The sequence below is a fragment of the Halyomorpha halys genome, unplaced genomic scaffold (genome assembly GCF_000696795.3).
Source record: "Halyomorpha halys isolate HHAL.00 unplaced genomic scaffold, Hhal_1.1 Scaffold1225.1, whole genome shotgun sequence".
Lineage (NCBI taxonomy): Eukaryota > Metazoa > Arthropoda > Insecta > Hemiptera > Pentatomidae > Halyomorpha > Halyomorpha halys.
The window spans coordinates 105,109-129,545 of NW_027115738.1; the positions used below are offsets into that span (position 1 = coordinate 105,109).

At 32.2% G+C, this 24,437-nt stretch overlaps 1 protein-coding gene across 3 annotated transcripts in view; it reads right to left on the reverse strand.

Annotated features, from left to right (window-relative positions):
* Positions 1–24,437, reverse strand: part of exp (expansion) — a 273,694-nt gene that overhangs the window by 5,342 nt on the left and 243,915 nt on the right. For all 3 annotated transcript variants that reach the window (XM_014433575.3, XM_014433577.2, XM_014433576.2), the window contains exons 3-6: positions 12,589–12,746; positions 10,662–10,734; positions 5,539–5,700; positions 200–398 (exon numbers count right to left, since the gene is read on the reverse strand). In XM_014433575.3, the coding sequence (XP_014289061.1) occupies positions 200–398; positions 5,539–5,700; positions 10,662–10,734; positions 12,589–12,746 (592 nt within the window). The remainder of the gene's footprint in view (positions 1–199; positions 399–5,538; positions 5,701–10,661; positions 10,735–12,588; positions 12,747–24,437) is intronic.

The window sequence follows — 24,437 nt, forward strand, 5'->3', positions numbered from 1 at the left end:
TTTGTTTTTGTAATAATATGAAGTACTACAATAATCAATATACTTTTTAGATAAAGTAAATACTTATAACAATACCGATGCTCTGCAATAAAAATATGTAATTTATAAAACATATATTATGGTATAAATAAAAATATTTATATATGCAGTTATTATTGGGATAATTGCTCCAATTTTAAAAGTGAATGAGAATACTGACCTGGAGGTAGCTTAGACTTGAGCATGTCCAAAGCGACCACGTTGATAATGAGGACCCAGATGGGGCACTCCAGGAGGTCCTGGTCGGACTTCACGAAGGCGATGGCGCTGAGGCACTGGCACTCCAGTCTCCTTCGGTCTGGGTAAGCCCTTCGTAGCTCCCGCGAGACGTTCGCTTGGAACTTCTTCATATCGAACAGCTAAAACAGCACGATATAGCAAGTTTATTACATTTCAGTTAATTCTTAACTTCTATGATAGAATTATAGCTATAAGTTGGTAAATAGACGAATAGAAAAAGAGTAACTCGTAAAATATATCTGCAGATTAAGGTCAAAAGATAATAATATAGAACAGGGTTGTCCAAATTATAAAGCTTCAAGGGCCAAAATTAAAAACTTGAATAACGTTGCGAAGTTTAAAATTTTAAATCTAATAATAAAACCAAAAGTAGTAATATTTCTTTATATTAGTCAAGTATTTGTTATGCATATTTAAAGAAAATATAAAAACAAATTTTTATAACCTATCATATATTATATAATTAATAAATCATATATTTAGTGTGAACATTGTGGTCGACCAGCTTCGTTCACCAACGAACAAATATCCGCCTCCTTTACTGTTGTAGCCAACCCCACGAAATAAAATAAAGACACATCAAAAAATTTATTTATTTTTTTATAAACTTCATCGACGAAAACACACTTTCACAGAGTTACGTGCTTCGGAACATTCACGACATATTTTGTTCTAAATTTCGCAAGTTTAGGAGTTTCTCTTCAGACAATAATTAGAAAAAATTCAAGTTCTTGGTCAGGTGGTTGGTCTTCCATTGTAGCTCCAAGAGGATTTATTATAAAGCAAAAGACTACTTTTGAGACTTTCAATTTCCTGGAATAGTATTAAACTTATCAATTATTTCTTGGATTTGGGAACCACAGCTTGAAAAATCTTTGTCTTTGAATTACTTAGCTGACTGAAAACAGCGCGGGAAGTGTATTAAGTTTTTGTTTTTCAAAGTGTGTTTGAATACTGTTAGCTTATTATAAAAAAACAAAAATCTAATAGACCTAAAAATTCTGGACCTTCTATCTAAAAATTTTCCTCAGGTCAGTGGTGTCAGATGTCACATATCTATTGAGAAATACAGAGATTTCCTTCAGAACTATACACTACAATATTTGAACTAATTTATAAACAAGCATATTTTTTATAAGTTTGTTTATATAAAATATCTTTAAAAAGGAAGACTTTTCGAAATAATTTTTTTTTTCTAATAAGTTCTTGCGGCCCGCTTACGGTAAGTTGGACAACCCTATTACAAAAGAAAGATCTAAAACGTTGGAATACTAAATTGAGATTTGTTTACAGGGCTTTGAGCCATAGACTAAACAAGGAATTCATTTAAACTAAACAAAAAAAAAATCTGCTAACGCCATATTTAGTAATTAACATGTGAATATTTTGTAAATAGTATTTATTTAGTATTAGTTGTTACTTTAATTAAATTTATTTTTTTAGAATTTTTTGTTGATTAGAAATATATGTATGTATTTATATTTGTGTTATAATTAAGTGTAAAAGAAACAGTTGCTAAGGGTTGTTAAACCGTTGCTAAGGCGTCGCCTAGCAACCTGTTGACCATTTTGGTTTTTTTGAATCAATTCCTGCTGATTGGTGGCCATTACAGTTCCTAACCAGCCCTGCCTGCGTTCTGTTGGTATCATTTTTTCGACATTTTGAGCGTTTTAGCCAACATTACAGTCCGGAAGCTGCTAATGAGTGGTATGTGTTTGCCAGATATATTTATTAATTTTGTAAATTTGTTCTCATAATTTATTTTGCTAATTTTATTTTTATCTAAAAGGCCTTTTTTATTTATACTTCTATACATTATTTTATTCTAACTCTTTTGTTTATGTTTTCAATTGTTAGCTTAGCCTAATAAATGTTTATACCAGCTTTTTTTTTTCTAAGCTTTCCTACAAAAAAGAGATCGTCATTTCGAAGAGGATTTAACAAAATCAATAGGTCTCTATTGTACACACTTTGAAGCAAGATTACTTGATAATGTAAAAGGATACAAAGTTTTAATACCGGAGGAGCCACAATTAGCTCTCCGAGAGTGTTGCATTGTAGCCCGTTATCGCTAATAGCAGTTTGCTCCAAGTTAGCTTGAGCTAATTCCTCTGTTCCTGGGGTCGATTCCTTTCTTTGGGTCGGAGTCATTGTGGGAAGGGAACAAGGTGCGAAGGTGCTAAGGCTATTTGAATGCACTTAGTAATGCCACCATTAGTTCACATCCTTCTTCTTCTATTTGTTCTCTGTCTTAGTTGTTTTGCTCCTTCCCTCTGCTAGAGCGTGGGTGTTCATCTCCAGACCTATTTGCAAACAGGCTCTTTCCACGAAATATAGAGTGATGAATACGTTCCCTCAAGTTACGAGACAAAGCCCGCCCACCAAATCCTTCAATATCGTTAGAAAATTGATATTTTAAATAAAAAAAGCTCCTGGATATGATTGCGGGACATGAACATTTAAGTTTTTATCGTGATCATGTTTTTATTTTTATTATTAATATTTGTTTATTTTTAAACTCCGTAGATGTAGTATTAAAGTAGTAATAGTATTTGGAGGGTAGACAGAAATCGGTGAGATAAATCTCTTTTACATGCATTTTCAGGAGGGGCTGCGAAAAGGGAATATAATAGATATATCAAAGAAAAACGGTATTGTGTCTGCTGTCTGATTGAGGGGGCTCCAGGTTTCGTGATGTCAGTAGTACTCAGTTGAGTCTGTGACTGTTTACCACCTTCGTCGGCGTCCTGTTGGTGTTAATGTCTGAAAAATTGGGGTTAGTGCAGTGTTCGAGGCTATCAAAGAATTTGATATACCTCTGTAAGATGAATTCTGTCACTGTCGGAAGTCCAAGTGTTGTATGATGTAGTCAATTTTCGCTCTTTGTAAAGTATCATGTTTTACAATACGTCTCTGGATACTACCCTAAAACTGATGGAGTTTCTTCATTGTTGTGCGTGCTATGTTGTCTAGCATAGGTGCTCTGTAGAGGAGGGCCGGTCTGAGAATGCTTCTGCATATCAGTAATGTGAAGTGGAGAGAAAGGTTAGATAATTAAGCCTGAAAATCCTAACCAACTTTATTTTGTTATGACAGTGGCGAGCTAGTGTCAGGTGTATGTCAAGGGTGACGCCCAGCTACACTACACTGATTAAGATGTCAGTGAATAATACTGTCTTCAAAATTAATTCTCAACAATTGTGTTAAGTGATCAATGGAAAAAATAAAACACTTTATTAAAGAATGTAAAATCTTAAAGAGATCGATTTATTAAGCCTCGAATTATTAAGGGTTTCAAATTATAGAGTAGGGAACTTCATTAATAAATATTATATTATAATGCAACATAATGCTCTTTTATAAACTAATCAAACATTATATTTAAAATTCTGATGTGGGAAAAATTTCCAAAATAATTCTGTAAGCCTCAAATAGTAATTATCAATAAATGTTAATAATAATCTTTTAATCTAAAATGGTTTGATGATTTTAATTAATATGCCAGTAATAAGAGAACATCAAGATATGATTGGAAATCAGATTGGAAAAACTGTTATATATAATTCAGGGAAGACTTTTGGTCAAAGAGCGCAAGAGGATTTGAAAAAATGTATGAAAAAGTGGAAGAATTGGATTGATGAGCCAATTTAATAGAATTCTGTAACCGTAACAAATATTAGTTCACTATCTAAGCATGGGATTAAAATGCTAACTACTTTGTAATGTCCAAGAACACATAACGAGCAGCTGTTGGTACGGCTCGGACTACAGAACAAGATGAGTCTACGTCAAGGCGTAGGGACGGGAAGTTAGGTTGCTCTAATAGGCCGCTTCCCAACCAAAGAGACAACTCCTTATTGGTTTGGCAGCAAGCTATCGGCTGAGCACGACTCCTTCTAGATAAATCTCCTTGCTTGAGTGGAACACCTGCAGTGAGCTTCAATCCTTCCATCAGGAGCACCATTATACCTAACCCAATGAAATGGATCGCGTCCAATCTCCAATCCTATCTGGAAAACCATTAGTGTAGATGCACCACTACTGCAATGGTAGCCACTTAAATAACAAAAAATTAGGTTTCACTCATCCTGCTCGCCGTCCGACTATAAATGGAATTCCGAAAGCGCCGGAATCCTGAAGTGTTAACGTCAGGATAGGTTATATCTCTTGTTGTAGCGAATTATTATTAATAAGTTTATAATTATTATTATTATATATTTTATAAATTGGACCAAGCAGATAAAACTATGAGTGATTGAATGGAATACAAGTTTCAGCATGACTAAGACGTACCATATAAATTTGATCTATATTTTAACGCTATTTGTACGAGTATGTACGCTGTATATACTCTTATGTATTCTTCTTTTGAGGCGCCAACAATTTTTAATTTGCAGTGCATATTTATATGGAAATATGAAAAGGATTGTGCAATTGTGTAGTCATATCTTCTGTGAGGGGATTTGGCAGGACACCTCAGTAATTAACATAACAGTGACAAATTTTACAACTTAAAAAATGTTTTGATGTTGATTAGGAATCCATTTATATGAGGGCAGCGGCTTGAATACTGGACAAGATAGTAAGTTTAGGGGTTTCATCAAGTTTGACAAAGAATAAAGTGGAAGAAGTTTTAAAGAGAAACACACTCATTAATTAATCAATAATAGTCATTGAAATTGATAATTATATAAACATGTCCGTTAATTTTTACCTAACTTAAGGCAACGATTTTGAACTGACAAATTGTTGAAAAAACATTTAACAAAGCAGATGAGTAGATACATTTTAAACTAATTTCATCAAACATTTTATTTAATTTTTTCTCAATGGTTTTCTGGGAGAAGAGGGCGAAAGGCAGGACGATCGATAACAGAAATCATTCGAAAAATTTATCATCTCTCATGTTCTGCTAAAAAACGATTTCTTCCTTTCTCTCATTTGAGTGCGAAGTAGGAAGGCGTTGATTTATGTATAAACTTAATGATTAAACTAAAACATAATGTTATACAAAAATTTATCTTTATAATTTCGAATTTGTATTCTCCATTGCAAACTATTGTTCAAATCAATAATTGGTGGATGTTTTAAATTCGATTATTCCAGTTGTTATTGTATCGAGAGCTTTCAGTACTACCACATTATTTGTCAAAATTTACCTGGAAAAGCTCGCTTTTGCATGTTTTGTGATCAAATAGCTAATTAAATCAATAATACTCCGATATTAATTATCATTGTTTATTTAAAAGAGTTACTTACCTTGACTGGCTTGTCGGGCTCCAAAGCGCAGTTGGGGAGCTTGAGGACTTCCGAACCTATGCTTGTCTCTTCCCCGGCCCCTGTACTCTTCACATACACGTTGCACTTGGAAACACGTTTTACTAGGATATCACCTTGGTCATCCATTTTGACTTTGACACCCTGTAATAGAAATAAAACAATTTAAATAAGCGCTATGAAAAGCTAACATTGAGAGATTCGCAAGGAAGGTAACACGCAACATATCTATAGCTTCATGATCAGCTCCATTCAAATTTAAAAATTTTTCAGGAACATGAATAATAAAAAACTTGAGGTGTAGATAGTTGACCGTAGATTAATGATTGGAGAAGTTTGTCAGGGGGGAGGGGAGGGGGGAGGTCAGTCAGCACCGCACCCCCGACAAAATTCTCCAATAAAAAACTTCTTATTGACATGCTGATCACTTTTGAGAAATTTTTGTAATTTGTTATTGTATATTACTTCACGGTAGTCTCACTGCTTCAGTAACATTAGGTTTCTTGGAATTTAAGTTCAAATTTTGGATGGAGCTGGTTTTATTAACCACCGTGTTCAGTAAACTGAATAATATTATTTGAAAAAAACAGAAATATAGTTTTAATTAGTAAAAAGAAGACACTTTTTCTAGCTGAAATTTCAAAAGAAAAAAGTATTTGAATACAAAACAAAATAAATTAAAAAAACTATTCAACAGAAAAATGAAGAAATAATAATACAGAAACTCTTTACGAATGCATATTCATTCTCGTCGTTATTGACGCACCGGTTTTCCTGGTTTCTTCCTCGGATAATCAGTCTCCCACTCTGGATACTTTTCCTTTGTAAAATGTGGATATAGGAAAACAAATCGGAATGAAAATAATAGATCCTGGCCATGACAGTGAAACCTTCCATGATTAAAATAACATATCCCAGTAACCCCAGCGACCAGGGAAAGGAAGCTTGGAAGGAGTTGGTTTTACAATAAACACATCACTTTTGACGCAATTTTCGTTAGCTGGTTCTTCTCCTTACCACTTGGCAGTATGATGTAGTACATCAAGAACTTGATGTAAATAGAAAAAAGGTATTTCAGAAAAATGTGGATGGTTTTGAAGCCACACGTTTCATATATGAAAACTATTAGCATTGATGTGATGTAACCTGTCGCTATAATCTCTTTGCTGACAAAATGAAATTATTGAGTGTAGTTTTGCAGAGAGCGTGGTATAGATAGGGAGCTTGGAGCTTTGTAGTCATTAACAGCCTCAGGTCAAACCCCAATAATGAAACAAACACAAAAGGTGCCTGAGAAGTTAGTGTTGAGCAGAAATTGCTTGGTGGTTGCCGATAACCAAGGATCGACTTTCCATAACCTTGGCTGGATGCCATTAGGAGATAATTGTGAAGGTAGTTAAGGAAATGTCCAACCTCGCGGCTCCGGTGCACGCAGATTGAGCTACTCCATGTCGCCCAGAACTCTTCAAGTAAGCAGTTATCTGTCACCTAGTCAGTTATTGTAAAATTTCGAATTCGAGTTTACGACGGATATACATATATACATATGTATAAGGATATTATTTATTTGTTGTTTTTTATTGCATTGAATATTGTATGAGGGTAGGAATTAAGCCCGTATACAACATGGTTTACGGCTTAATTCTAGGATCTTGGGCTAAGTCGTCCCAGTCAGTCGTAGCAATACAGTCACATATAGCAATTCAGGTAGAGTGGACATGGGTTCGATTGTCTTTTTATGGTTTTACTGCACTTATTCTCGTCCACTGCGCGACATAGCGGGGAGGTACATCAAGACACCAAACCACTTCACATCCAAGAGGAAATTGACGGACCTGAACATGATGACTTGTAACCGGTTACAGTTAAGGGTCGATTCCGGACAAAAATACATTAAATTCCTTTTTAAATTATAACAAAAAGAGTGCACAAATCAATAAAAAATACACTGATTATTACGATTGATCAGCAATAATTAAATCTAATTAAAAAAATATTAATTTGTACATATTTTGTTTTTCAAGTGATGTTTATTTAATTTTTTTCATGATTAAATTGTAGGTTTTAAGAAATATTTATACTTCAATATTACTTAACATTATTTTTATTTTAGTATTTAGAAGACGATAGTTGACCGTATGGAGTAGATTGTAGGAAGATAGTCAGAGAAGCGGTCAATAAAGGTTTAAGAAAACTATTTATGGTTAACCAACATTTCGCCCCAATTTGCAGGACTAAATGAAATAAAACCTGATACAAACATCGTAAGAATTGACAAAACATTAAAATAAATATACCGAGAAATTACGAAAATAAAATAAATAATTTTTGTTTTGTTTATAAAAGAGATAATAATAATAATTTAAGGAAGAATACATTTAGAAGGACTAGAAACTAGTTACTAATAGATACAGCCAGGTGTAATACAATTCTAAACACAGAACTAGAGTAATTAATTTTAGTAGAAAAATATTTGTTAGAACTAATATACTAATGCTGTATAAAATACTAGTATTTTTGTATTTTCTTTAATGTTTTGTCAATTCTATAATGTTTGTATCTAGTTTTTTCACTAAGCCCTGACGAAGTCCTGCAAAGTGAGGCGAAACTATTATATTGGACTTTTTTTTTTTTTTAATTGATAGATTTATTTATTGATAGATATTACAATCTGCCACACAGTTGTGGGCAATAGGTAATATTGATGAATGATCTCATACATACTAAAATAAAAAAATAAGTAAAAAAAAAAAAAATATTGGACTAAACTATTATTTTAAAATGTCCGGATTTTTTAAATAACACACGTGTTATTATACATATTTTATTACACTTAAAACTAGAACACAATATTACAACATTAGCAGACAACAATAGAACCGCACATAGCTCATAACACAATTTGTAACCTTCCATTCCCCTACTCACTAGTACTTTACTAATGCGGTATAAAATACTAGTATTTTCGTATTTTCTTTGTATATTTACTTAAATGTTTTGTCAATTCTATAATGTTTGTATCTTATTTTTCACTAAGCCCTGACGAAGCCCTGCAAAGTGGGGCGAAACGTTGGTTAACAATAAAAAGTTTTCTTTTCCTATTTAATACCTTTATTGACCGCCTGAAATACTGAGAAGTATTATTATTATTTTTTGTTAGAACTATAAAATTTATTATGTTCAGCTGCTAGTGCTCATTATGTTCAGCTTTTAGTTTCTGTTATTAATCTGTAAATATAATTTTGAAACCTCATTGCTACCACACACGTTTTGAGGTCCCCTGACCTGTTATTTTTTGCTTTAAAGGCGAGTACGGTCATGCAACCCCCTTGTTTTATAGGTAATTAAAAGAGAAATAATTATGAGGGATTTAATTACCTCGCTACAACATCTCTTCTCGTTACTTGAATGTTTTCACTGAATTCAAACTAAATATCGGGAACGACAAATTTTTTAAACCCAAGATTTTGGTAATGATATATTCATTCATAGGAGACACCAAAAGCAGTCCAAATACTATCTAAAAATCATTGACAATATCATTAGTTCTGAATTTGAGACGATATTCTAGAAGAAAAAAAAATGGCCACCACGAGAATCATATTTTAAGTGCGTTAAGAGAAGACAATATGGAAGGAAAAGAGCCGAGATGGCAAGAACACTTTGCAGTCCTCCCATGTCCAGTTCTATAATTGCCTGCTGGAGGCAGATAGGATCTGAGGCATATACAGCTCGAGTTCCAGGTTCCAGGTCCTCTTCCGTCCCTACCCTTCAGTGAGCTAAGGTATCTCTCTTCTTTCTCTCTGGTTTCAAAATATTAATTTTGATTTCCCTGTTATCCTATGGACGAAAAAGAATTCTTGAAGAAAAATAAAATTATAATATATTTTACCCTTGGGAGCAACATAACAAGCCTCTACACAACAATGAATGCCATTATAGTTGGCAAGAGACCACATGGGAGATCAAAAACCAGATCGATAGACAGAATCAAAAAAGATGCGAAAGAGCTGCATGCAGCAAACTGGAAAGTAGTAGCCCAAGATAAGCAAGCGTGGAGAAGGCTGGTACGGGCGGCCAATGATGTACAAGATTTGCAGAGCCAACCAGAAAAAAAAAAAAAGAAAAAAGAAAATTTACTTTAAATACAAAGTCAATGGATGACACTCTGAAAAACATAAAAAGGAAATAAAGGTATTAAAACTATACTGTTTTAGTCCAGAAGTAAAGTAAAACTAGTGAGGAAGCTGGCATTAGTTATCTTTCGTTTATCTCTATTATAAGTTCGAATTAGGTCTGACCCGTGCTAAGTCCGTGCGTTATTTCAAAAACGGTAAAGTTTTAAAGGCTTCAAAAGAAACAGCCCCTGGAACTAGGAATTTCTATTTCGTCAATGATAGACTCCTACAATCTTTTACCAGCGTTAAAGTCTGAGATACTCAGCTCCTATCTTCCTATTCCAACGTTGAAATCTCCAATTGATCCATTGAAGGCCGGATACTTCCTTACTCCAGCGTTAAATTTTCTTTCCAGATCGAAAATTCATTTGCATTCATTTCACGAGATAATGGTGCCACCTCGTCCATTAACGGGCAGGCTTCCGGTTCCTGTGAACCTTGGTCACTCGGCCATACCACTCCACCTACTTCAGCCTATTCAGTCCACTATCTCCAATCACTCACGGAATTATTTTAATTTCAAAACTTTAAAAATCTATATCTGACTATCGAATAATATATATTCTCTTAAGAAAAATGTAGGCTGTGGGTATTCTTTTTTCTCACTTTTCATCACTCTTTCCAGAGGTGATAATGTCCACAGGTCAAATGATCTATCTGAAATGGTCAAATCTTTTCGCTTCAACGGTCAGGTGTTAATCATGTTCCTTTTTAGGAAAAACGAGGGTTTTTTTTTTTTGTATACATGCCAAATGGAATTACAAAAAATATTCTATTTAAATATATGCATGGATGCAGGGAAATGAGCTTAAAACTAAATAAAACACTAATTTATGCTAAAAGTATATAAAAATTCTAATTTGTATGTGAATGTGAATTACTAAATACACTAATTGTTACTAATCTTTAAACTGTGTTCAGACTTACTTGTCCAATCAGTTTCTTTAATTCTTCTGTTTTAGGGTCTCTCATCGGATTATCAAATCCACATAATCCGATCCTGTAAGCGGTGAAAAAAAATTAATAAACAAAATATATAATGAAACAAAAACATATAATTATAGAAGTATCTATTTGAAAATATATATAAAAATTGGACATAGATTTTTTGGACAACATGAGAGCCTAAAAGAATAGGCTAGAAATTTTTCAGTAGCACTATTTAGTCGAAATGTGGGAAACATGTTATGTAGAATGTATACACATGTTATGTATATACATCCTCACTAGAAAATATCCCTCTAGTTTAATGTCCCCATTTTATAGCTTAGCGCCCACACTTTACCGCTATTGTCCCTACTTTATCGTTTAACGTTCCCTCTTTACCGCTTAAAGCCCACACTAATTCCTTGACTTTACCTCTTAACGTGCCATACTTAACAACTAAACGCCCCCTACTTAAACGCTCAACGCCTCAACTTTACTGGTCAACGCCCCCACTTTACTGTGACGCCCTCAATTTACCTTTTAATGCCAATACTTTATCGTTCAACATCCCCTCTTGATCGCTAAACGCCTCTTCTTCACACCTTAACGCACCTACTTTATCGTTTAACGCTCCCACTATGTCGCTAAGTACCATACAATTTTGCAATATCTGCATGATATATAAATTTTAAGTTATATTATTATTTTTTTTTTTAATTCTCTTGAAAAAAATACAAGTTTTATAACCATTATATAACACAATTATATAATTTATAAAAATTAAATTTATAACCATTGGACAAGATCTAACTATCTTACTATCGAGAGATATTTTGCATATGCGGAAATGGCCTTAGTAAAAAAACAAACCACCACTATGATGCATAATCCGGTTTGCGTTGTAAGCCGATAATAAGATCTTTATTATTTTTTTTTTCGTAACCTTAATTAAAATTAATACATTTCATTTATGTATGATGTACTAATTTATTTTAATGAAGGGTACGAAAAAAAATGTTACTATCGATTTACAACAAAAACCGGATTAAGCATCATAGTGGTGGTTTATTTTTACTAAGGCCATTTCCGCATGTGTGGGATGTACTAATATAGAATATAGAAGCCTTTAGAGGAACAACGATTGTTTTTAGATGTTAACTTATATAAGGGGTATTCATGATCTTTAGTTAAACATGTTAAAGCGTGTTAAGTGGAAAACTCATGTTAAATGGAGAAATATTTTCTTCTTTTACCATAATAAAACTATATAAAATGTTACATGGTTGAGAGTCTGTTACTAGGTCTGTTAAATGGAGAATGACGTCGCGCAATAGACCAGCCGAGCTCGTCACCATTTTGTTTGTTGTCATTGTAACAAGCGATGTTGTATTACATATTACTTGTTCTTAGTTTGTGCTAGTATTGTTTGGGATTTTTTAAAACTAATATAGCAATCTATGACAGTAATAATAATGTAATGACAGTTGTCAATTAGCTCATCTTGATTCTCTTCCTCACTAGTTAGAAGATAAACAAGGCACTCAGTGACCAAATTCACACAACATCCACTTTTAACTCACTTTATGCATATTGTAATAAATTACTTTAATCAAAACTTAGAAGTAAACAAAAACATAAAGTTTTGGAAGGAAAGGTTATAAAACAACTTGCTCATAAAATCCGCTAGGAGCTCTCAAGCATGTATCATTTAACATGACTTTAAATAGGGCTGCTAATAATCCTATACTTTCAACATTTAACATGGTAAAAAATTTTACATTTAACACATCATGATTAACCCTATATGTGTCGTAAGAGCGGTAAACGTATGACCTCAAAGAAAGAAAGTGGTCAAACTAAGTTAAATGTTTTATATACTGTATAAGTTTTAAATACTTTTTTTACATAATGTATAAGTTTTACATACCGGAAACCATCGAAGCCGTCGCCACTACCATTGATGGTGAGGACAGGAACCCTGGCGTAGGCTTTGGCCACTCTACGGTTCCTCTCGAGGACGATTACCTTCGCCCAGATCTCGTCGTCGATCTGCGTCCACTTCTCCAGCACCTCTTGGATGTGGTCCTGCAACAAGCACATACCTCCATAAAGTCTCAATACATAATAAAATTTTGTAATATTTTTGTTTGATAATATAATTTAACCTCACATCATTATTATGTTTTTATTTCTGTTTGTTAATGAGTTTGGAAGAATTTACAAACGGCCTTGATAAAGTAAAATTATTTATTTAATTTATTGATACTCTTCGAGCAGAGGAAAGAACAACAGATAAAGAAGGAAAATGGTTCGGGTGATAGTAATAAAACTATGTACTCTGCACCAATGTTTCGCTCCATTTTGCAGAGCTTCATCAGGGCTAACAACAAGATACAAAATACTAAATATTGTAAACAAAATAAGAGTGTAAGATGACTGGAATTATAATTATAATTACATTGTTTAAAAAATATTTGGAACTTACATAAAAATGAGAAGAGTAAATAAAAATATAAAATATTTTTTATTTTATTTTATCTATTATTTTATTTGACATTACTGCACCTGTTCATTTCATATCTAAGGTCATTCATATTTATTACTTTATTATTTATTTATACTTATTTCTTTACATGGTATTATTTGTATTTTCTTTATTTTAATCTGCTAATTTTTTATATAAATTTCACATATTATTTTACATTTTATAGTCCTATTATAATTTAAATTATATTTCATGTCATCTTCCTGTTTATTATATTTCTGTATCTTATTTTGAGCCCCGATAAAATATATTAGTATTAAAGAGGATATGAAATATAGGTACTTAATTATAATATCAATACTTCTTTGAAATTAATTTATTTAAAATAAAAACACATGTGTTTATCTAAACAAAACCAATTTTTATTTACTTGTTACCAACATGAATGCTTTTAAATAAGATGCTAGGAAATTCCGATTTGTTCCTCTTCTTTCTTTGAGTCCCCATGTAGCAGATCCGCACACTCTTTCAATTTCTTGCGTATTCATTGCTGTTTTCGGATAACCTGAGTGATATTTATGCTTTACCGTTTGATGCGTGTAGCCCCGCGTGTAATACTCCCGTGTATTTTTCTTTCAATTAATTCTGACAATGTGGATTCTGATCTTTCCTTAACTAATTCCCAAAAACATTCATTGGTTTCTTATCATAAAGTCTAGAATTTCGCGTAAAAATCATGGATTTATTTTTATCCTACCTATACCATATATATATAGGCAAAAATTAAATGATAATATACTTAATAGGGGGAGAAAGTTTTTTTTTTTTTAAATTAAAAACACATATTTTTAATCTTTTGTTATTCTTATTTAATTTTACGTTTCACTATTCTTGGTAAACGTTCTTTATCCTGAAGCAACGCAATTGCCTTTTTCTTTTCATTTATCAAGCTTTTTAATGTTTACATATGAGGTTACTTTTTAAAATGAATAATAATAGTTGTCAATAACAAAATAATGTACATATGCTTTAATATTAGATAAATTATTATTCTCCAGTGGCGATACTACAATTATATAAGTAATATAATTAGTAATAAAGAGGATATAAACTACATTAATAATAAAGAGGATATGAAATATATTAGAAGCAAAGGTGATATGAAATATATTAGAAGTAAAGGGGATACGAAATAGATTAGTAATAAAGAGGATATGTAATATGTCAATAAGAAGGGGACGTCCTTGCTCGGCTGTGGATATCCTTGAAGTCCTGTCGAATAACAGTATCTTGTCTCCAACGGTCCCATTGGCAATTACAACCTCATCATTGTAGTTCTTTATTATTTATAGCCACCTCTTTTATGGGCATAGGCTAAAATAGTTTTTGTTACACGACAATAAAATTTCATAATTCAATGGTAATATTTAGATATATCGGAATCAAATATAGCTTTAAGTGTTATAGTACAGGAGCCAAATTCATCGAATATACATCTAAAAATAATTTTTAAAATGAGTTTAAATCACACTTAACGTGAACACGCATTTGTGACTGTTCTAAAACTCTTAATAATTCGAAAGGAAGATCAGCTTATGGGACAAACTGAATTTCAAGAAAGGTTCCAAATTCACCAGAAAGAAATTTTATTTAAATTCTAGAATTCATTTCTGAGATCCCCTGAGTTCAATCATCAATTCTTTCTATAAAATCGACCAACTTGTGTCACTTCAAATAATTGATTTCTCGAATTTTTCGATTTTCTCGAAAACGGCTCAAACGATTTTGATTAAACTCGACTTGTCAAGGTACAATTAAATCGTGTTTAATATCTGCAAGGTTTCATCCTCATTGAAATAGTTTGACAGGAATTAAATGCCGAAATTTCAAAAGAGCTTTATCTAAAGTACCTTTGATTTTCTTTGTTTTAAATAATTAGCCTTTTTAAATTTTTGTAAGTAATAAAAAATTGATAAAATAAACTACGAAAAGATTTAATAACTAACTTAAGGCGATAAAAAGACTTTTTTTTTTTTCAGGTTGAAAACACATTTCTAGAAAAAAGAGAAGTAATAAAGGCATTATATCCCAATAGAAAGTCAAAGATTTAAAAAAAAATAATATTTAGTATAGAAGGTCGTAGAAGGTTACGGAGAGTGATGAAAAAGTAAAAAAAAAGGTATGATATAATATATAATAATATTTGACTATATTGTTTCTGGTTGTGAAGAAAATGGTCAGGGTGCGGTCAAACGAAAACAAATTAGATAACAACTATTTTTTGCCGACGTTTCGCCGCACTTTGTAGGGCTTCAGAGCTTCGTATGCTCTTAACTTAAACAGCCCTGAGTTCAAGTTAAGAGCTTTTAATACTATCAAGAAAAAATATATATATATGTTTTAACACGAATCTGAAATCGTTTCCTTGTCACCATAGTTATTAAATAATTATTTTGTTAAAATTTCTCTTAACCTATTTATGGAGCCTGACCAATATGATTGACTAAATAAAATCAAGCTTAGTATTTACAATGTTGATTCTATTAAGTATTAAATAATTGGTTAAGAATAGAATTTTAATTTTATTAAAATGTTATATTTTAGTATTTCCGTCAAACTTGAGCAAAAGAAAAAAAAAATTTAATTTTGAAACGAGAAATATTATATATAAATAAGTGACAGTATCTTTTCTAATTATGTATAAGATGGTGAAGAGTGTGGTTAAAGAACAAGGGATTTGTTCTTTACTCATTTATTATTAATTTATTTTTACTTATTCTTTCTCGACCTTTTTTTAATCTTAACTTACTTCTTTATTTTCCGTCTTTTTTTTTTTATATTTATTTATTGCTATTTACAACTTTACATTATAATACATTTAGTAAATCTGATCTAACTTAAATTGGAGTGTTACAGGCATGTAGAGAAACTACCCATTGGTAGCACTCTAACTTCTGTCTTTAAGTGTGTTAAATTTTGTTTTCTCATATCTACGTTTCTATTTTTACGTGTTATTACGTCTTCTGATCGTTTTTAATCTAATAGTTTGCGTGTTTATTTTTATTCTTATCATTGTCTATTTTATATTAGTTCTGTTCTATTACTTCTATTCTTTCATTAGTATATAATTTTCTTTTCACTTATATTTACATAATTTTAACCCTACCCAAATTTACCTTTCTGTATCTTATCATCACATCCTACAATGTTTTTTTATATTTTTAGCTCTGATGAAGCTCAACAAAGTGGGGCGAAATGTCGGCAAATACATTGTTGTTAACTATTTTTTTGTTTCCTTTTGACTGCACTGCTGACCATCTTCTTCATGATTACTTAAAAGTACTTTTCTGAAATCGGAATAAGTCAACCTATCGACTAAAAGGCTCATTTGGAATATTAGAAGGGCAGAGTATAGCTAAAGTAAATAATAAATGAAAATGTGTCCTGAAACGAGCAAGTTTTTTTTTTTTTTTTTTAAAGCAAAGTAGAGTAGTAAGTAAAAGTTTTATTTTTTAGAGATAGGCGCATTGTTCTATGAAATTTTTAGTTTATTACATACAAATTCTTTTTGGCTTTCGTTGTTGACTAATTTTAATTTATTTTGCATTAAAAAGTTTTACACTGGATAAATTATTAAATTTATTTTTAAAGTTTCGTAAAGGGCAATTGTGTAAGCCAAAGCAGCTCCGTTGAAAGTTGCGGCTTTCACTGCTGAGGCCAATCGAAGAGAAAACAAGGAAAAGTAACCTGAAATAATCTTTTTTCTTTTCGGACGTGATTACCTTTGGATAATAAACTTTAACAGGAAAAAGAAATGGATGCGTTTCGACTATTGGTCCCCTATTAGCACCTGTGAGGAGGGGAAGGAGAGAAAGGAGAGTGCAGGGATAACTTTTTAAAATTTACAGAATTTGAGCTAGAGAATGGGCTGTCAGGATCACTATCGGTATAACCTTGAATCTGCAGCGGCGCAGGTTCGATTCCAGCCTGGGCTGGTTGACATTTATTTCGTGGCTTTCTCACAGAGTAGGATTACCCCTTATGTCAAAAATGGCCAGGTAAGGATAAAAAATAGAAGGCTACGCTTATGGCTCTCAGGCAAAGTGTTCCACAAATAAAATTGGTTCCAAGCTGTAGCTCAACAAGATTTACCCCATTCCTAGCTTATACTATGGTACTTCAATAAATTATGTCAATAACCTTTAAAAGAGCACATTAAATGAAAAATTATTTCTAAGTAGTCATAAATATTTTGTTATTTATAAAAAAAAAATTTTTAGGGTGGGGTTTCTCTGGTATCCATGGCCCGACAGATGTAGTAATCTAGTAAAAAAAAAAAAAAAATATATTCAAAAAATAGAGAAGCGACCCGTTCTAAATTGTTTGGTTCTACGAGATTCGACCGATCAGACCCATTTGTGAAGTTCTGAATACATTCATTATTTTATACCGTTAATATTGTTGTTTCCATGATTTATTATTAAAATAATACATTTTACTTGATGATTTATTTAAAAGTGAAGCCTAATATTGTTCAACTCAAACTTAATTTGAATATATTGATTTCTTTAAAGAATATTATATTTTTATATACAAATGGATGGTCAGGGTTGCGGTCAAAAAAAGAACAACTAGTTTAAAACTATTTCAATATCCGACGTTTCCCCCCAATCTGCAGGGCTGTCAAAGCGAACGGTTGAACAGCTGTTAAATTGCTTTCAACCGTTCGCTTTGAACAGCCCTGATGAAGCCCTGCAAAGTGGGGCGAAACGTCGGACATTAAAATAGTTTTAAACTATTTGTTCTTTTTTTGACCGCAACCCAGACCATCTACTTATATTTATATATTTACGGTCAACTATAAATACATGTATTTTATTTTTATTTTACCCGTCAATTGCTCGTAGAAATAAGTTACATACTTAGAACGTTTAAACTATTTCTTATATAGAAAACCCCGTAAACCTATTAAAACCGAATTATCTCTATCTTTTAAATTTTTAAAACATTTCCGATGTTATATTTGTCCTTAAATTGATTAAATTTGATTAAGTAATCTTATACATTACGTCTTGTTTGTTTACCATTTATATTTTTTCTTATGAATACCTTTTATTGCATTCTTGATATGTTTATTATGGAAGAAAGCTTTCTACTTCTATGATAAAATTTTATGCTATTATGGTCACAATCAAAATATGTATAAATAAAAAGAGACATGTGTGCTCGTATATATCACTTTGCAGACACAACTATCCAGCTCAGAGCAATCAATGGTTTTAGTATTGTGGTAGTAGTCTCAAGTTCCCCACCGGTTGTAGAATTCGGACGAATCAATGCGAGTTCATACCCGTGGAAGCAGGCTCATTACACGAAAACTATTAAGTTAAGTTCAGGAAACCCGAAAAAACTCCATCAAACCAATCTATCAGGCCATATCCTAATCGGACAAGATCATCACGACTGAGGGACGGCGATGGTCTCTGAGTGCCCTCGAACATTAAATGTTCAATTAAAACACAACTGATGTAATATATGTTTAATTTTTTCATTATTCGACAAAGCGACTATCGAAAAATCAAACTTATGTAATCAATCTAGTTCAGTGTTATTATTGAAGTTCAGTGAGGAATCAGTATTTGATTTTTCATCACCTAATTCAATGGCGCGATGTTCCACCCATTAAGACATTGGCTAAGTTGTGAACATAACGTAGCAGACTCGGTGATCTATTAGTGGTGGTTTTAGCTTAAATGGTAAAAAAGTTCGTTAGAAAGCAGTAGCCACCATCACTAACGGTCCTTCTAATGGAACGGGATAATTTAGCGCACTCTACCGTGAACGGTACCTATCTCGTCTCTCTACGCTATCTAGCCCAATTATACTTTTTTAATAACCAAAACAAACCACTTTCACCCTTCTGCATGCTTAACCCGCAATACGTAATAATCTAACACTTGTTAAATGAAATACACACAAATGCCTGCGCGCATACACGCACATTCATACCATGAGTGTGAAACAAGTTTTGCAGCATTATTACGTGGTTTTCCCTTTCCTTCACAGAACCTAAAAAAAAAAAACCTAACCTAAAGAATATGTGCCGTCAATAATTAAATATAAAAAATTCCTTTTTTACCAAATTAGTAGTGCCTCCTTAAATCTGGATCCACACCTCAAACACAATATTATTAGTAATTTGGATATACGTCAGTTTGTCTTGGACCGATTGAAGGGGCGTAAATGTATAATGGAATACCCAATATACATTGCCACTGGGTGGCTCCAAAAGATATTAATATTATATGATAAATATGAACTATGAAAGAATTTGATACATAACGAGAAGGGAAAATGGTTTTTACCCTATCAGCTAACAAATTGGAAAATACCATATGGCATCCGATATCGTCCGATTCCATTCCATAGTATACGGCTTTGAGTTATTTTTGTTACTATTTTGTATTGTAGTCAGGAACAATTGTCTTTCACACACCAAGAATTTTCGTAGGAATAAACAAATAAAAAACTTCGATCAAAATGTATAAGTAAATTAAATATTCTTTATTAAAAAAAGTATTTATATCTTGCTGTATTAATAAATAATGGATGTATATAAAATATGTAACGAGTATTTAAGCATTGGATAAGTACTGATTTTCTGTTGCTCCTGTGATAATAGTCAGATTTTAATTTAAGTTTAAGTGAAAATTGTGTAACGCGTGCACCAGATTTTTAAAAATTTCTTTTAAAAATTGTTAATGGCTCGTTAGATCATGTAGGATAAGGCAGGCGTGTGACACGAAACAATCCATCAGAACACTTCTACACAACAATGAATACAACTGTAGTTGTCAAGATCGACGTGGGAGGCCAAAAATCAGATGCATAGACAGAGTCAACAAAGATGCAAAAGAGCTGCAAGCAGCAAACTGGAAGTCAGTAGTCTGTGAGAGGCTAGCGTGGAGAAGGCAGGTTCAGGCGGCAAAAGATCTATAACCTTATAAAGTGACAGACCCTATACAGCTAACCAAAAAATATATACATATATAAATATAGGCTGTTTGATGGACGAGAAATATAAGAATAGGCTGTAAGAGGCTTAGTTAAAATAGCAGTCAGTGGAACATTTAAAATGGAATATCCTCAGAAAGAAACATTGGTAAAGGGTTTATTGACCCGCCTATGGTTTAATAGAAGAACCAGACCGAATTAAATCGAGCCGTGTCGGATGGCAGAGAACACTCACACTTTTTGTCCCAGCTGTATGTTATTATATTGTTGTGTCTGCCGAAGCTTTTGGTAGGGAGCTAGCCGATGATTGTGACTGGATCACAGCTTCGTCTCCTCAGGCGCATACTTCCAACGGCTATTTCATTGTTATCAGGAGGCTAAACCATAAGTGATGGTTGAGGAAAAAGCTTCGTCAGAGGCTGGTGGACTGTACGCTTGCCTAGTAGAGAATAGGCCAGGTTAGTACAAGAGTTATATAAACTCAACTTTTGATTAGGTTAATGAAAACCATGTTGAGTTAAGGGTCAAAATGACTCTGCCTACCATGGTAAGGGAAAATAACAAATGTTGGATGCTCCAGAAAAAAGTCATTTTTCAGTTCTTTCAAGTAAAGAAAAATTATTATCTTACGTTATTTTCTGTTTTAAAAAAATTAATTAGTTTAGACTATGCAAGGGACAGTAAATTGCAATGAAAATTAATTTTTGGAGTATTTAAAGGGCGAGCCCCCGGAATTTTATTTTATTCTAGAAAATATTGAAATTTCCCTCATTTTTCATTCAAACCCCCATATATCTACAAAATTAAAAACCGTCATAGTATACTATTTAAAGTAGAGCAAATGTTCTAAAATATGGTTCTAAAGAGATCTTTACCCTCAATATTTCTGGAGATACAATTTTTCAAGAAAAAAATTCATATTCTGTGTATAAGTTTGGTGGATATAATAGAAACTGCCACTCCAAAGAAGATAAACGTTATCAAATACACTATAGTACATTTAACCAACCTTGATTTGGGTTAATCTGTACATCACATAGTTCCTGAGATATATATTTCTCAAAATAAATTAACTAACTAGTAATCTTTCAGTAGATTTTTAAGAAATTTTGCTTTTAAAAAAGCTATATCTCGAGAACTATTGGACGTAAGTTCCTCTTTTAGGGCTAATATTTCAGCAAATTTACTCGTCTTTTAATAATGTTCTCTTAGCTTTTCTAGTGTTGTTGTTAGTTTTAAGATATAGAGCTCCGAATGAAAAATTAATATTTTTTAAGGTTTTGAAACAGGCGCCATTTTTTATTCCCCCTACCTATAGTTGGCAGACTCATCAATTTTGATTAGTAATTATACCTAATTTTAATTAAAGTAATCAAAAATTGGGGTGAGATAACTGCCTTTTTTTCTTCCCGGCTCTTGTACTAATAGGAGTAGAAGTTTTATTGATATTGGATTTTGATTATTCGTTATTCGTATTGTTTGGATTCGAGGGCAAAAAACTATTGACAGTTATTATTGCCCTAGTTAATTATTAATTATTCAACTAGATATTAAATAGTTTTCCTCAACTAAACAATTTACGATAATCTTCTTCAATTACGATATCAATTTTGGTAATTATTTAATGATAATGATTTCAAATAATAATTAATAATAAATGGTTTAATTATAAATATAAGTAATAAGTAAACTATCCGATAGATTTAATGCATTTAATTAAGAGTTGTCCAGGACACTCCTCATATTGACTTTTCGTTATTGGGAAAAAGTGTTGCTTTTATAAACATTTAATCTCTGGAACTGTTGAACTTTAGCAGATATTTTAGAAAATTTACACTACTTCAAATTATGTGCTATGAAAGTTTTTTAATATTAAAAATTTAGAGCTCCGAATGAAAAATTATTTTTTGTTTTTAACGAGAGAGCCACCATTTTTTATTCCTCCCAACTAACATTGTTGGTCAAGTCATCAATTTTGATTAATGACTACATGTAGTTTTCATGAAAGAATATCATAGAAACTGCTGCTCTTAAGGTTTATCTTATCATCTGCATTCAGTATATTCAACTATCTATAACGTGGATACTAATAGATATCGCTGCGTCCAACAGTTTCTGAGAAGCTTTTCATAAACCAAGCCTTTTTTTTCTCATGAGAAATAAAATCTTTTGAGAATTTATTTTGACGAACATCATGAAAACCACTACTCTTTTTGATATCTAATAGACATCTTTACGTCGTTCGTAGGAGTAGTAATTTCCATGATATTTGCCAAAATAAATTTATAAAGTATTGTTTTTTCATTATTTGGAAATAAACGTTGCTTTTTGAAAAAATGTAACTTGGGAACTATTAAACGTAAACAGCTTTATTAGATGTTACATTTCAGAAAATTTACTCTACTTAAATGATGTTGAATTAGGTATTTTAGCATCATAGGTAGTTTTAAAGATATGGAGATCCATATAATAAAAATTATAAGTAGTTTTCGTCAAGTTATTTTATTTATTTATTTTTCATACAGTTAGTTTGATTATGTTCATTTTGTTTATTCTTTTGTTTGTATATATTTTAACAGAGTTTTTTTTAAATTTATTTATTTTTTTTTTTATTCATTTATTTATTTTATTTTATTTGATCATTCATCACTATTACCTATTGCCCACAACTGTGCGGCAGATTGTAATATCTATCAATAAATAAAAAGTATTATTTAAAAATAAAAAATAAAATAAAAATGTTTTCGTCAAAGTAAAAAAAAAAAATTGAAGTGAAATAACAAACTTTTTTTTACCCGGACTCTTGGACTAGAGGTAATGGGGACTAGGACTACACGCTACGAGTTGGAGACAGAATATTATGCAAATCAAGCATAATAAATTAATAAGAAGAGTGATATAGGATAAGTAATCTCTATATTGTAGGGTCTGTTCCGATTCGACTTCAATTGGATACGGTCCAAGAGGAGAGCGGTTGAAGAAGTCGGAACAGGGTCCTTTCAGTGTTCGAGTCCATTCTTTTCCTTTTTGCATTTTATTTTTTGTGAATGTGGGAAAGGCTTGGCTGAGAAGAGTCGGGGGAGGAGGAGGGGCATGTTCTTCTATCGGCGATCCTTTTTGTATTCAACGACCTCCGCCTCCCGCGTGTGGGAGTGGAGCAGGCAGCTTACGAAATTAAAATATCAGGCCTCCGTTATCTTGGATGGTGACAATTCGTCCAGATAAACCTCATTTTTTATGTTCGTTGATGAAATACTTTAAAAGTAATATTAACTTAGAAAATAATATAAAATAAAATGTATAATCGTACCGAGAATGGCAATTGGTTGTATTAACAACTGTCTTCAGACAATTCGATAGCAAAGTAGGGCTGCCGATTCTTCCGACTAAAACTACCCGCACAAAGCCTTCTACATAGCTGTTTTACTCGACAAATATATACCACTATTACCCGCTTTCCGGAAATCAGGGACGTGGTTATAACTGCAACCGCATGATTGCTACAGTCATGACCGTAGGTCTAGCGTGATAGTTAGCAATAATAATATGAACCGTTACGACTCGTAAAGGGTCGTGGGTTCGGTACTTTGTAAGGAGGCACTGATTTTAGAACAACGGTTACACAAGGAGGTGATTTTTTTTTTACCCGAATTAAGGATACCCACTTTATGAGGCTGAGTGGATTCCAGGAGGGCTTCCGAACCCTCAGGGTTGACTCAAGTGCTAGCACGATAGTTGAAAGGACAACAAATCAGTAGTGGAATGTATAGGCTTTGATAGTAGCACAACCATGATTGTTGCTGTCACGACAGTACAGTCAACTGCCTCGTTGTACCACACACCTTGATAGTGAGCTGTCGTAATAAATCACTCTTATTAATAGTAGTAGCGATAGGCCGGAAAACATTGCTCTTATATATATTTTTGATTTGATTATTTCTAAACTTAAAATTTATTCTATTAAAAGGTTTAACCTTATCAAACATATGACTCTTGATTGAGCGGTGAGTCGAAGAAATGCGAAAAGTTAATATAACTCATTGTAGGAGTGAGCTTTTAATTATAAACATTATAAATGAAAACAATATTTATTTAATCAGACTAGTAATGACATAATGGACCTTAAGATACATTTTTTTTTTTAAATTTCATCTCATAATTAAGGGAATTAGTTGTCAATGTAAAAGCCAACAATTGATTTATAATCAGATATTATTCACTAGAGTACTTTTTCAATTTATTCATTTTTATGAAATACACAGGAACATTTTTAATAT